The 14999-nt window shown below is 45.6% G+C and overlaps 1 protein-coding gene across 1 annotated transcript; it reads left to right on the forward strand.

Moving 5' to 3' along the window:
• Positions 1-2461: 2461 nt before the first annotated feature.
• Positions 2462-13019, forward strand: LOC124241098 (nuclear factor interleukin-3-regulated protein). Its single transcript, XM_046664667.1, has 2 exons — positions 2462-7020; positions 11173-13019. Exon 2 carries the CDS (start codon positions 11346-11348, stop codon positions 12720-12722), a length of 1377 nt encoding a protein of 458 aa, XP_046520623.1. The 5' UTR covers positions 2462-7020; positions 11173-11345; the 3' UTR covers positions 12723-13019.
• The last annotated feature ends 1980 nt before the right edge of the window (positions 13020-14999 follow it).

Below are 14999 nucleotides of genomic sequence, written 5' to 3' on the forward strand. Positions count from 1 at the left end.
GTCAGGAGGGGACTCGCCACCTTAAGGTGGCTGCTTTGATTGCAGCGCCCTCGCGCCGGCACGTAGTCCGGGCTTGTTGGCGCTCCCCCCGCTGCTGTTGCATAATGTCTCCTGATTTCAGGAAAATTGATGTTTGGGGGAGGCTGAGCCATCTCGAGCGGGAAGGGCAACGCTCTTTTCTTTCTCGTCCCTTCTGCGGGGCTGGCGGCGGGCGGAGGAGGGGGCTGACGAATGGGGAATCGTCTCGATTTTCTTGGGGAGAAAGAGCGTTGATAGTGTGGACGGTGACGGCATTCGGAGAATGCCTGCGCCGCGTTTGTTTGTGTCCGGGGCTGTGTGTGCACAGACGTTTTCCACCCTGTTTGTCGTCAGCGTGTTTTACTCGCGCTGGGGAAGGTTGTGGGATTCGTCCTTGCATACATTGCATAATCTGCCCACGGTGAAATACTGGCAAGGACTCCGGGCTGATGTGGGAATGTGCGCGTACGTGTGCAATGATTTGGTCATTTTAGCGCAGCGTTGGATATTAGAGCGTTATTTACAACGATGCCACGACCCAGATAAGAAGATATATTTTTAAACACTCCTACAAGACATGAAAGGAAGAATTCCTCGGGTTGAATTCTGATTTTGGGGTACTCCCGGGGCTCGCCTCGGAGGTGTTCTGAGCTCTTATTTTTAAATCTAGGACGAACCATTGTGACGTTTACCTCCCCACCTTCGTAATTTTAATGCATTCCATTCGATCGGCCCCTTTTCTCACCTTATTGTCATCTCTTTTTCAGACACGACAAGACAGATCACATAATAGTTTCCTGGAAATGTTGCATTATGTAACTGCCGAATTTGCTGGCAGTGAGCTTAGGAAGAGGCAGCTAATTACGTGATTTTATAATCTTGCTACAAAGAAAGTAGGACAGATTCAGCCTTTAAAATGTCACTGTAACAGTTTTTTTTTTAAAGGATATTTTAAACAGGAAAGTAGAAAACCGGGTAAGCATTGAGTTTGCTCATGCTGCCGAATGTGTGTCTTTTGCCCTAAATGAAGTGTGCGTTCTTCTAAATTTAGCCCTAACTATCACATTTTAACAATTGTGGCCTCGCAGCGCTATTTCTGGTGTTTTCTCCAGGGCTGTGTGCAAATACAAGTTCAAGGCCATTTGCTGTAGTTTTAACTCCACGCCTTCGGAGACCTTTGATAAGATTGTATTTTTAGGAAGGCATTTCGCAGAGCCCGATGATTTGCTGGATGCTGACTGCCATTTATCTTTTTAAAGGACACTTTAGGAAAGTGCTGTTCTCTGAAAACAGCAGGGGGATGGCCAAGCGTCATCTCCTGGTCTTGGCTTTTGTAAATAACAACAGCGAATGAGGTCACAAGTATTTATTTCACATCGTGTTTTTTTCCTCTAGACCAGATATGATTTATGGGAAACAGATATAGGTTAGTAGATTGTTTTTGTCCGGATACTCTAGTTTTATTGAAGTGAGGCTATATGAATATGTAATGTACCCAGATTTTAAATTTTTTCCTGGACTCTTGTGTAATTATGTGTGGATATATGTGTATATGATGGTGTGTATATGCACAGATTTTTTTTCTGCTAACATAACATTTAAACAAGGCACGGGCTTGTGGGGTTTTTTGGGGGGGGTGAGTGGGCGTATTATAGAGATTCACCTCTGGAACAAATTATGTTACCCCAAATAATTGCAGCCGCTTTCCAAGAGGCTAACATTGCTCCAGGGCTCCCGGTGTCAGACCCCGACCTACTTTGGAGCTGGGGCTGGGAGCCCCGGGCCCGCAGGGAGCCGCGTTGCGCCACCTTCGGACCGCGACCTCCAGTGGCGCGCCGACGCCGCCGGGCGCGCCCCTCCCTCCTGCGGGCCGTGGGGTCTGGGGGTGGCGAGCGGGGGCCTCGGGTCGGCACCCGGGAGCGCCCTGGGCGGCGCTCGGACAAGGGCTGCGCGGCGGCCTGCGCACCGCCTCGCCCCCTCCCCACATTCCTTTGTTCTGGCGCTGGGGGTCCTGGCGCCGCCGAGGCCCCGCTGCGCCGCCCACCCGGCGGGGGGCGGGTCCCGGGGAGGCGAGGGGCGCGGAGGGCCGGCCCGGGGCCGGGGCGTCTGGGTGCGCTCTGGGTTCCCCCGACGAGGGAGGGGAGGGGAGGGGAGGGGAGCCGGAGGGCGGGAGCGGGGCAGGGGAGGAGCGGAGGGGAGCGGGGGAGGAGGGGACGCGCGCAGGGGAGGAGGGAAGGGACCCAGGGCGAGGCCGCGCGGAGAGGGCAGCGGGCGCCCTGAGCGTTCGCGTCGCGGCGGCCACCCTTGGCGGGCAGCCCTGGGGCCCGCCGTCTGCCACCCGCCTCCCCCGCGGCGAGCTGCTGAGCGCCGCGGACACCTTTGTTCCTGGAGGCTGCCGTGTATTTCGGGGGCAAGCGCTTCTTGATTCGCGAAGTGAAAAAGACCTAAGAACATCCCCAAATGTCAACAGACCACAGAAATTGGGGGCGGGGGCGCTCCAGCATTTATGGTGATGGAAAGAGGGGCCCCAGCTTGACTGTGGCTACTCGAGTCGACGTCTTTTTTCCTCCTTTAAACCTTTAGTTATGCGGTCACAGGCTAGAGCAGAGGGAACGCGAACCTCCTGAGTTCAAAATAAAACAAAAATCAAAAGGCACACGTAGCCGCCGCTGTCCCGGCCACTCTGGTAACGCAATCCTGGCGCAAGACTTCCGCGATCGTGCCCCTGCAGTAGTCCGCAGGGAGTTCAGGGCGGCATCTCAGATGTTCTCTGAAAGCCCATCAGCGCAATGCGCTTTGTTGGAAAGTCGGTTTCTCTGGGGTCGTATCCTGCACCCCTGTCCCCCCTCAGTCTGTTTCTTGAGTGTCAGGCTCTGTCAGTAGTTAGAGAACAACTTGGGTGAAGCGCGGAGGTCGCGGGCTCTGGGCTCAGCTGAGCTGCGTCCAGGCCCCAGCCTGTGAGCTCAGCGCTGCCCTGATTGACATCCGCCTCCAGGGTAAACTGAGGGAATCAGACCTGTCCCGCTGGGCGGTTGTGACGAGCTCAGTAAAGGCTTCTTGTGTCATTGACCAGGAACCAGGTTTGTTTGTTTTTTCCGTAAAGGGAGTCATCTTCATTTTTCTCTACCTAAATCTTTATGCAGTAATAGTAAAGGTTGGTGTTTGAATTAAGCATACAATTAAAGAGCCTTCTTGAAATCTTTTTTGTTCTAATAATGATTAAATATTTTTTTTTGAAAGTGTTTGCCATTATGTTCAATGGTAATTTGAGATTGGAAGGAATTCTTGACAGGATTGCAAAATCTCAGACTTCTTGAGTCATTGAGTTAATGTTTTGGAAAACTGTGTGAAGGAACATACAGGGGAGTTGATGGTGGCAGGAATGGTGTGAAAAGTGCCCAGCAGCTCTGCTTGCCCAGTTCCCTGGACCTCTCTGTGCCGGTGTTCCTGCCTGGATACTCTCTGCATTTAAACTTCTGTGATCTGAGATCGCCAGGCTGGTTAGACCCCGCAGATGTGCCCTCTGGGTGGGCGTGTGGGCTGCAGCCTATGCGCCGGAAAACTAAGGATGGCTCCTGGGAAACTGCTGATGTCTGGCCCCTTTAAGCCCCTTTGACTAATACAGAAAATGTCTTTGGGTTACGCTTGCACTGCTTCCCTAAGAATCTCCAGAGGCTAGAAAGGCCTAGAACTGCCATCATCCTCGTTGCTGGGTACTGCTCATTCTTCAGATAGGAGGTGAAGAGCTAATATTCACTAAAAGCTCGCCCTGCATGTGCCAGGCACTGTGTGGAGTGTGGTGCTGTCATCTCTATTTGATAGATAAGGGAGTGGAGGCGAGAGAAACTGATTAGCAGCCCAGGCCAGGAGCCTGAAAAGGGGCGGAGCCTTGCTGGGACCCCCCCCCCCCATCCCCCTCCCCTGCATGAGTGCAGGCTCGCTGTAGTTCTTGAAACAATTTCCTTTTCTGTGTTAAAGGCTTATCTTTGCAAAGTGCAATTATAACATCACTATGATGCAACAGCCTGAAAATTAAAACCCTCTGTGAGAGCCCTGTCCCAGGTTGAGCAACGGGGCCTGACTCACCCGCTGCGGGGATATTTCTAGTGACCTTGCCTTGGTCCATCCAGTCAGTTTGGAGAGGTAGATGTGAGTGCAGCGGGGAGTGGAAAAGGCACAGTCATAGTGCCCGGCTTTATTTTTACCCCAGCTCAACTCACACATACTTCATTATTTCCATTGTAATCCAGATGGCGTTGGTGCCGTGAAAAGTTGTTTATTTTTAATACGGATTGAGGAATGAGGGCCCACTTGGGATTCAATTCAAAATATGACAGAAACAATGTAGTTGAAGTTTCCTTTAATATTCATTTCTTGTTTTTGTAAGGTATGCGTCTATTTCACAGGGTTAACACATTGTTTGATATCCTGTTATTTTTCTAAATTATATTTGAGTTGATTTTTATCCAGATGGGACTCATAGGAGAATGTCGAAAGACGCTGACCTTTGATCACAGACATTACATAAGAGTTTTTCAGTTTCAAAATGAATTTATATTACTACCACCCCCAATTATCTCTCAAATTTCTTTGCAAATAACTTTCCTCTAGTTGAAAAAAAAATACTGTTTTTCATCTGGCTTTAATTAGAGAGCACAGGCTTGTTTTTATGATAAAATTTAGTAGGGATTTACTAGATACAGTTTGTAATAATCTGTGCTTTGAAGACTCAGTTTCATTGGAATCAGAATGATGTTTATAAGCCTTTTAGTTATCAGAACATGGTGTCTTTATTAATTAACTTTCCGGTGATCTTAAACTGCTATTAAGTTGTCTTCAAATAAACACTAAAACTAAACATTGGAAAAAATCTGTCTTATTCATAAGGCACATAGTAAAGTAAAGGACATTTATAATCATCTGTGCCCTGGGAAAGAAAGTGAAATTAGAATGCTGCTTCAGTGTCAGTAGGAGCACTGAAGGACTCTTACTACCACACCCTTGCCCCACCCAGCCCCTGTACACACCACTTTTGCCATCATTGCTCCGTGTTGTGTGTGTTCTGGGATTACTTACCCATGGCAGCATTTCCTATAACTGGGTTACTGGGTGCTTGTTAGTGTCCCTTAACATTTCAGATGTGTTGCTAGACTGACAAATTCTCTTTTTGCAAGTTTCAAGAAAACTAATGGTCCCCATTTTGAAGTGACTGGAGATTTTTAAAAACGCGTTTCCCCCTCAATTCCTGTCACCCGTTGGTGGGGGCGGTTTTGTCTTTACGTAGTTCTCCAGCTGCACGATTGTGTGCACGCGTTAGCATCTGTGTGCTTACTCCGTGCAGTCTTCAGAATATTTTTGTTGTGCACTGAACTGCAAGCGCTGGCCTCTTTTATGAAAGAAGGTCACCTTATACTATTTCATATTTCAGTTCCTTAAATTATATCAATATGATAATAGAATGCAACATTGTCGTCATATTTATTGTTTAAATCTAATTTTCAAGTTGTGTTTTGTTGAGGGTGAGAGAGCAACAAACTTGAAATATTTTCATTTGTCATAAACTCTGTCTGGTTTTGACACTTTTACAGCTGCACCTAAATAGAAAAAATAGGTCAGTTTGTTGCTATGATAGGATAGATTTTGGCAAAGTGTGAGAGGCCGTTTATGTGTGTGTTCATGTCTCCATCAAGTACACGTTTCTCTCTGGCTTTAAAGTCTGTGTTCCTAGAGACAGAATTATATTATTAATGGGAGGCCTTAATTGGCACTCAGAATGGTTAACATAGTTTTCTTAATTTAAAAAGGCTTCTATTTTTCAGCCTGATTGGAAAATCCTCTTACGACTTCAGTGTTTCCTGAGTTTCTTCATCCCCACTCGATTGCACATGTATTTTCCTATTTTGTCTCTGCTTTTAAATACTGGATTTTATTTTTATCCATGAATAGAAGAAAAGCATTTTATTGAAACAGTCACGTCACGTCATGGATTTTACCCACAGGAAGAAAATAAGGTTAACGTTTTGCTGGTAGAAATGGAGCGACACAGCAATAGTTTAAAGAGCTGTGAATTGAGTAACTTTTTTTCTTAACTTAAATGGCATTTCTCTCAAAAACAAGCAAATGCTTGCTTAGTGGAGGGAGAGGGTTTGCAGTTTAACATAAAAGAATTTTTTTCTGTAATGGTATCTATACTACACCTCTGAGGGAGTGAGTAGCATATTCAGAAAATAGAGGGAAAATGAGAGAGTTCTATAAAAATGTTTCCAAATCACTGAGCACAGAAGATAGTGTTTCATCTTGTATTGACAGAATTTTAAAATTAAAATAGATAATAGAAACAATTTGCAATAAGGCGTCCCCTTTAAAGAGAGAATTAATAACAAAATATCTCATAGTAGATTCTAATGTCTAAACTATTAGTAAGATTTTAGATGCTTGAAACAGAATGCTTTTTCCTTCCTTGTTTTGTAAAGAGTTTGAATTGTCAACCATTCTCTATGAGATGCGGTGGGGGCCCAGGAAGACACAGTCTGTCATTGTAAACACAAGTAATGAGGTTACTCCTCGAGTGGAAATTTGGTCTAGAATTTATGTTGTAAAGTTTTATTCTTTTAGAGAATCTTCTAAACCAGATTTTAACCTTAATTAAAAACAATATTTAGGTCATCTGACTTAAATAGACTTTAAAGTTCTGGGCTTATGAGACGTGGCTCCTGCCTGTGGAAATAGTGTAATGTACCATGAAAAAGCAATAATTAGAGGCCGCACGTCCGCATTAGGTATGGGAAAATATGTCAATTGGAATGTGATGACTCCTGCTCTTAAATTTCTCTCTCTATTTGTGTTTTTTAAGCAGCCATATTACCTAATGGGTGTAATGAAGCTGGTCATGCTGAACACGCCAGCATCGTAGACTTGGCATGCAGTGTCAATTACTCACCAAAAATGAAACAAGCGGTGACTGACGTAGCGTTAGTCGTGATCTGAAAACACGAGGCAGAGGTGAGGTGACTGTTAAATTAATCATAAGCGAAAACATTGGCATTTGAATAAGCTCATTAGCTGAGCATAAATGCTGATGTTTTTAGAAGGCGCTGTAAACCGTCTTTGCCCTTCACTTTAATTAAGTTCACTGGTGAGGAGCATAAATAGATTCTAGGGCCCGTCTCTGCCTTCAGCTGCTGTGTGATCTTGGGAAAGTCACTCAATCTTTCTGTGTTTTAGTTGCTCACCCCCAAAGTTGAAAATGGATACATTTTTGGTTTTGTAAAAAAAAAAAAAGTCACAGGTGACAATGTCTGTAGCTATAATTTTTCTTTTCTTCTATTTATTTTTGCCTAAATAGGGCCAGGAGATTAAAATTCTAGCAGAGATATGAAAATTAGAATGTTTTCTCAATTCATTAAATACTCTCAGGATATAAAACAATTCTGAGGAAGCTGGAGAAAAGTTCCAGGTGGTACCTTTGTTGTCTGTTCTGACAGCATCTAATAGTGCTTTCCTGCGCCCAAAGTAACTGAGCAAATGGGTGTATATTACTCAGAAATGAGAATAAATCCCACAGAAGAAGAAAGTATGTGAATGAGATGCGCTGCACAGAGACAGAGAATGACCCTCAGCGAGCAGAGGAGAGGTACTGTTAGAGGAACCAGATTTGGCTCAGAGTTGGGCTGGAGTCTTAGCTTTGTCGCTTAACCAGCTGTGTGACACTGGGCAAGTCACTTAACTTCTCTGAGCCTTAGTTTTCTCGTCTGAAAATGGTTATTGTGCAGGTGATGAAATAATGGCAGGCTTGTAAGTGTTCAGTAAATGACACCTCTTATGACTGTTTTGGTTTTCATGACCATACCAAAGAAAGCCGTCTAGAGGCGAGGCGATATGTGCAGCTGGGCCCCCTGTTGGCGTCACTCCTCACACAGCCCTCGATTACCACTGTCTTCGCAAGTCCATCTCCTACCGGACACTAGGCTACGACCCTGGACTCTCGCGAGTTTGGGTTTTCCCTCCGTCTTTGTGTGCCCACTGTCTGGCTCAGTGTCCGGTACACAGTGGGTGCTCCATATGTGTTGAATCAATCAATTAATGAATAAGAGAAGCTCTCTGTTAATAAGTAAAATATCTTTTTTTTTTACAATTTACATAATATTAAATTACAAAGGAAGTTCTGGGAAAGTTTTCTGGTTACAACTGGCTTGTTTGAGGCAAATGAGTGACCACCAGCCAAGTTGAACACCCACCTCTTCAGCGCGTTGCTGGGACGCGAGTATCTCCCTCTGCGTCCTGCAGTGTCGCGGTCGAGTTGGGCACACAAACCAGGTGGACGAGACACAGTGTGCAGAGTCAGCACCTCTCTACAGCGTCTCACTGCTGACAAACTCTTTTCAACAGTAAGATGACAGAAAATATCCTAAGATTTAGGTGGTGACTTGCTGACGGAGTCCTGGAGACAGTCTGTGGGATGAGGGGTGAATCCCAGATGCCAGGACATGTAGGAAGATTCAGACAGGAAGAAGTTCAACCGAAAAGAAAGGAGATTTTCCACAGGTTTTGAATGTCCCCACAAAGTTGTAGAGATGACCAAGTGGACATGCAGTCGTTGGATCCCGGAAGAAAGGGGCCACAGAGATTTAGAGACCAGTGGGGTATTTTCATTGACTGAAAGTGGGATTGTCTTATCAACAGTGTGGCCAGGGCTGCCTGCCCCACTCACGCCAGGCTCACGGGGCGTGCAGCCTGTGGACCACAAGGTTGGGAAAGGTCCCGCCGCGCTCCGTGTAGAAGTGATGAAAATGGATACAAAATAATGAAATATGAAAAGTTTAGGGAGAGTAGCTAAGACAGATAGAATGGTGGGGCACTTCAAAGCATAGCCGTAAGAGCTCATGGGTGAGGCGACATGTCAAAGGAATGTAATTTTTTTTAAAGGAAGGGACAAATTTAAAAAAATGCATGGAAGTCAGGGCCGGCCCGGTGGCACAGCAGTTAAGGGTGCATGTTCTGCTTCAGTGGCCCAGGGTTCGCCGGTTCGGATCCCGGGTGCGGACATGGCACCGCTTGGCAAAAAGCCACGCTGTGGTAGGCATCCCACATATAAAGTAGAGGAAGATGAGCATGGATGTTAGCTCATGGCCAGTCTTCCTCAGCAAAAAGAGGAGGATTGATAGCAGTTAGCTCAGGGCTAGTCTTCCTCAAAAAAAAAAAGAAAAAAAAAAGCATGGAAGAGAAAGATTCTCCAGGGGAGAAAATACCCAGAGTAATAGTGTGTAAGGAGCTGTAAGATGTTTAAAACAGCAGTAGCACCTGCGGATGTAGTGGGGTGTGAAAGGCGCCTCGGAAGAGACGAGCGTAGTCGCCCGCCTGCAGCTGGAGTTCTTGTTCTTTGCTCCGGTGCCCATTTGGGCTTCAGGAAGGAGGACTCCACTGAATTAGGGAAAATCCCTAACAAGAGGGGAGAATCCATTCAAGATGTGGAGGAAACATGGGTTTTCATGTCAGAAGATGAACCTTAGTGAGAATGTTGGAGGCATTGTTGTTTTCCTAAGTGATAACTAGAAAGACTCCCCTCTGCGCCATCCCCGCCTGGTGTGGCCGACTCTTTTCCTTCGTTTCCCATTGAAGTTGTATTCTCAAAAACAAACAGAAACTGGGTATTAATAATCACAAGTTTAACCAAGTTGCAACTTAGCATTTCCATGTTGGCTCAGTTTGATGGGCAAAAAATGTGGCATTAAACCTTACTCTTTATGATCCTGAAATTATTACACCATTCTTTCTCGAAAAGACCCAAGAAACTAGCCGGCTTTTCCAGCTGATAAAATTGAACTTTGTTTCATTAGTCATTATTAAACTATGCATGAGAAAGAGTGACGTGAACCCAGAACACGAAGTCTCTTTAATGTGGCGGGATAGAGCGCCATGTGCAGAGTGCTGAGGGCACTGCTGTCTTCCCGCGTGCTCCTTTATGAAAGTGCGACCTCTTGGAAAGTTAGGCAGAGAAGCCGTGTCTAGAATCACAGATCCAAAACCACGGTGAAAAAATTGTTGTTGGAACCTAATATGGATTTATCATCTCATGTCAAGCCAGATTCAGATTTATAAATATTTCATCAGTGCAAAAGGAAGCCAGTTGATGGTTCTCTTTTTGAGTTCTAAATTTTGTTTGAAACTAATTAGTAAAACGGAAAGAAATTCTTTCCATAGTTACATTCTCTCGGTTTAAAATAACTTTGTTTCAAGAATGCGCTGTACTTTAAAAGAAAAAAGTCCCTTTGAATAGTAACTTTATTTTGGTCCAAAGCTACTATATAAATGAAATCTATTATGACAGAATTTTCAGCACCAAAGAAGGCACTTTGGATGATTCAATCTTAAGCAAATGTTTGATAAATCAATTTGAAGGCACCAGAAGAAAGGACGTTTCTAACCTCATAGTGCAGATGTGCCAGGAAGGCTGGTGTTACTGAGAAGATTGCTCTGTGTTCAGGTGGGCTGAGCCACCTGGCAGGAGGACCGCACGGAAGCCCACCAGGCAGGCAGGGCTGGGGTGGGCAGGTCTGTGTCCCTGGAAGAGGCAGGTGAAAACAACTACAGCTTGGTGGTTTGCATGGTATTTAGTTTTTGTGGAAATAAAAATTTAGCTGCATTTATATTCTATTTCTTGTAACTGCAAAATCCGTTTACTGGTTTTAAAGGTGTTTGCTTGGAGGCGTTCCTCTGACTAGGTGAACTTGTTTGCTTTGCAGGGGTATAAATGTTATCTAGAATTCTTCAGAAGCCCCACAGTGTGCAAGTGCTATTTAAGAACTTACCAACCAGAGGCGAGCTGTCATTTCCTTCCTGTCATGTCCCATCCCCACGGCCCCGCCCCCCCCCGGTTCTTCTGCTGAAACACAGCCTGGCTCTGTTCCTCTGGGCAGCTGTGCTTTTCCCTCTCGCTCCCCGGGACCACATAGCACTCTGCTGCTAGGGCTCCCCTCTACGTCTTCACATATAGATATTTGGGGCTTATTTCCTTTTCAAGACTGCAAACTCTTTGAAAGGAAGAACTATGTCCTGTTCAGACCTGTGTACCCTAAATACTTAGTGTGGTTCCTGGCACATAATTGGTAATAAATACTTAGCACGTGGATAACTGTCTCTTTTCATGTATTGCAGGTAACCCAGAAGAGCCGCACTCCATTCAGGCGGAGGAGCCGGAGAGGTTTGTCCCGGAGAGTAGAACACAAAGAATATTGATGGATTTTAAACCACACTTTTTCAAGCGTTTGAGAAGACTGGAAAAGTAATTTGTTCTCCTGCACTGCATATATAGGTTAAGATTGTTTCTGATGCAGCTGAGAAAAATGCAGACCATCAAGAAGGAGCAGGCGTCTCTTGAGACTGGTCACAGTGTGGACAAGATGATGGTGCTTAACTCTGCTTTAACTGAGGTCTCTGAAGACTTGACGACAGGAGAAGAGTTACTTCTAAACGAAGGCAGCGTGGGGAAAAACAAATCTGCATCGTGTCGGAGGAAACGGGAATTCATTCCCGACGAAAAGAAAGATGCCATGTATTGGGAAAAACGGCGGAAGAATAACGAAGCTGCCAAGAGGTCTCGTGAGAAGCGTCGACTGAATGACCTGGTTTTAGAGAACAAACTCATTGCACTGGGAGAAGAAAACGCCACTTTAAAAGCTGAACTGCTTTCCCTGAAATTGAAGTTTGGTTTAATTAGCTCCACAGCATATGCCCAAGAGATTCAGAAGCTCAGTAATTCCACAGCTGTGTACTTTCAAGATTACCAGACTTCCAAAGCCAGCATGAGCTCCTTTGTGGAGGAGCACGAGCCCTCGATGGTGGCCAGCAGCTGCATCTCCGTCATTAAGCATTCTCCGCAGAGCTCCCTGTCTGATGTCTCGGAAGTGTCCTCGCTGGAACCTTCTCAGGAGGGCCCCGCGCAGAGTCCTGAAAGCAAGTTCCAGGTCATCAAGCAAGAGCCGATGGAACTGGAGAGCTACACGAGGGAGCCGAGGGACGACCGAGGCGCCTACCGGGCAGCCGTGTACCAGAGCTACGTGGGGAACCCTTTTCCTGGCTTTTCACACTCTCCGCCCCTCCTGCAGGTCCACCCGTCCTCCAGCAACTCTCCGAGGACGTCAGAAACCGACGACGGGGTGGTCGGGAAGTCATCCGACGGAGAGGACGAGCAGCAGGTTCCCAAGGGCCCCATCCACTCTCCCGTGGAACTGCCGCGTGTGCACACGACGGTGGTTAAAGTTCCAGAGGTGAACTCCTCTGCCTTGCCCCACAAGCTTCGGATTAAAGGCAGAGCGATGCAGATAAAAGTGGAAGCGTTCGACAACGAGTTGGATGCCGCGCAAAAACTTTCCTCGCCGATTGACATGACATCCAAGAGACATTTTGAACTCGAGAAGCACAGTGCCCCAAATATGGTACACCCTTCCCTCACCCCTTTCTCAGTGCAAGTGACGAACATTCAAGATTGGTCTCTCAAATCGGAACACTGGCATCAAAAAGAATTTAATGGCAAAACTCAGAGTAGTTTCAAAACTGGAGTGGTTGACATGAAAGACAATGGCTACAAAGTTTCTGACCCAGAGAATTTGTTTTTGAAGCAGGGGATAGCAAACTTATCTGCAGAGGTGGTTTCACTGAAGAGACTCATAGCCACGCACCAAATCTCTGCCTCGGACTCCGGGTGAAGTCCTACTGAGCCGGCTCTGGGCGTTGAGGAAGATGTCTGCAATAGATGGATACGTTTTGTACTAGGCTGAATTTTCACTGGACTGTGATGTCATTTCACTGTAACATTCACATGTTGTCTGTTGGGTGTCTTTTTGTGCACAAATTATTATGAGGATTAGATGATGTTATCACTCTGCCTTCTGTATCGTCCAATAGTCCATGCAAAGGCTGTATATATTGAACATTATTTTTGTTGTTCTATTATAAAGGTGTAAGTTACCAGTTTCAATAAAGGATTGGTGACAAACACAGAACTTCTGCTCCATTGCACTTGATTTTATGGAAAAGAAAAAGCAATTTAAATTATAAAAATAGATGGTAAGATATTCTGCCTTTTACTTATTTGGGAGAGGTTTCTTCTCTGAATAAGGAAAAACTGAAGTGTAAGTTCAGCATATAATTTGTTTTTCTTCTGGTTTGTCCCAGGCTGTAATAAGTTTGAAAACCTTTCAAAGAGAGGAAAAAACTAACAATGAATTTTCTTGCATTTGAGACTAATTTACTAAATTACTCCCCATTATGTGTTTTTATTTTGGGTTAAGTTTTCTCCATAATTTTTTCAAGTAGAAAAATCCAAGTTGTTTGGCGTCAGGCTCTCTTCGGTCGTCTCTCTTTTTAAGTATGACACATGGAGGTGGATAGTTGAGTCACTGACCCACTTTATTAATTAGAGGTTCTTTTATAAGAGTGGATGAAGCCTGAGGATGAAGTCATTTTTATGTTACTGTAAATCTTAACAGTTCTAGAGCATAACCGTCTAGGGAATTAGGCTAGTGGCATTCCCCTTTGGTTTAGTCTCTAAAATTTCAAAGAACACATCAATTATCAGATTCCAGCATGTGTAGTCTGAGTATTTATAATGACTTGTTTTTTTACAGTCTGTTAATGATCGATATAAATAGCTCTAGTGTGGAAACTCTGTGTAATACAGAAGTCCAGAAGAAAACATCATTTTAAGTAAATCCATGACGAGACCATTAGTGATGATTTGTCTGGGATCCTCAGTTGCCCCATAGAAGTGTCATCAAACGCAGATCAGTGTCTTCTCTGGCAAGGCGGGCCTGGCACCTGAGTGGGGTGGGTGGGGGCGAGTGGGTGTCAGTCAAGCCCAGCTTTCTCCATAACTACTCTCCTCACTGAAGCCGGCTCCAGAACCGTGTCTTTCCACACTGACCTCTTTTCTATTCCAGAAGTGGGTGGAGGGACGCCAGTGTCACAGAACAGGCGCAGAGTGACCTGACCCTCACTCTGTTACCAGTATCTCATGGTGGCTCCTAGGAAGAGGCTGACTGTAACATCTTATTTGAGGGGTCTGCAGTCTTTCTGACGGCCTCATTTGAATAAAAGCCTAAGTTTTGGTGTCTGAAACTTCCTGCACTTTTACATTTCTAAAAGTCGTCTTTTGAATTATGGGCAATGCCAGTAATGCACACACATGCCGTCCACGTGACCCTTCGGCTGCCGTGACCAGTTTTCTCTCTGAAATCGCCTGGCTCTGAGAGAAACATGTTGCCATCTTAGCCCTCGGCCTTCTCTCATCAGTATTTTATTAGTGACTGGTGAGGCCCAGAGGCAAGCCCATCTCATTTGCAGGTGTCACAAAGCAGAGGAGGGCTACCGTATTCGACGGCAGGCAAGAGCCAAAAGCGTCTGACAGCCTGGAAGGGATGGAGTGACTAACGAAATGAATTATGATGGGGGTACAATGTAAAGTCAGGATCCTATGTTAAAAAAAAAATTTTTTTAAGGGGCTAAGTTCAAAATTGAGAGAAAAATGATAAAATACGTATGGGGGGGGAAAGCTTTAGTTCTCTCCAGCTGACTATGAGTCAGCTCCCAGTGGAATGTTGGGTTGTGTCAACACCCAAGCGTCCAGACGAGAGACGGCTGTCCTGCTGCACCTGCTGCACCTGTGCTGAGAGGTACGGAGTGCATGTCCCCAAGGAGCCTGGCAGAGACCATGAAAGAGGAGAAAATATTAAGAAAACTGTTGCTAAATTGCCCCAAAAAGGGACAAACCTTATACTGTGTGGTACTGTAAGGGAGAATAAGAACACATGGATGATAGCAAGGAGGGGAGGCCCGAGCTGTTTTGAGGAATTGCTGTGCATCTGTGGGGGCCGTGCAGCAGCAAAGGGCACGCCGGAGGCCCTGGCCCTTTCCAGGTTCACTGCTGATGTTAGCTGTCACGGTGACTCCAGCACATTTTGTATGCCCTCTGCCCTAGTCATTTT

The sequence above is a fragment of the Equus quagga genome, chromosome 6 (assembly GCF_021613505.1).
Source record: "Equus quagga isolate Etosha38 chromosome 6, UCLA_HA_Equagga_1.0, whole genome shotgun sequence".
NCBI classification, from domain to species: domain Eukaryota; kingdom Metazoa; phylum Chordata; class Mammalia; order Perissodactyla; family Equidae; genus Equus; species Equus quagga.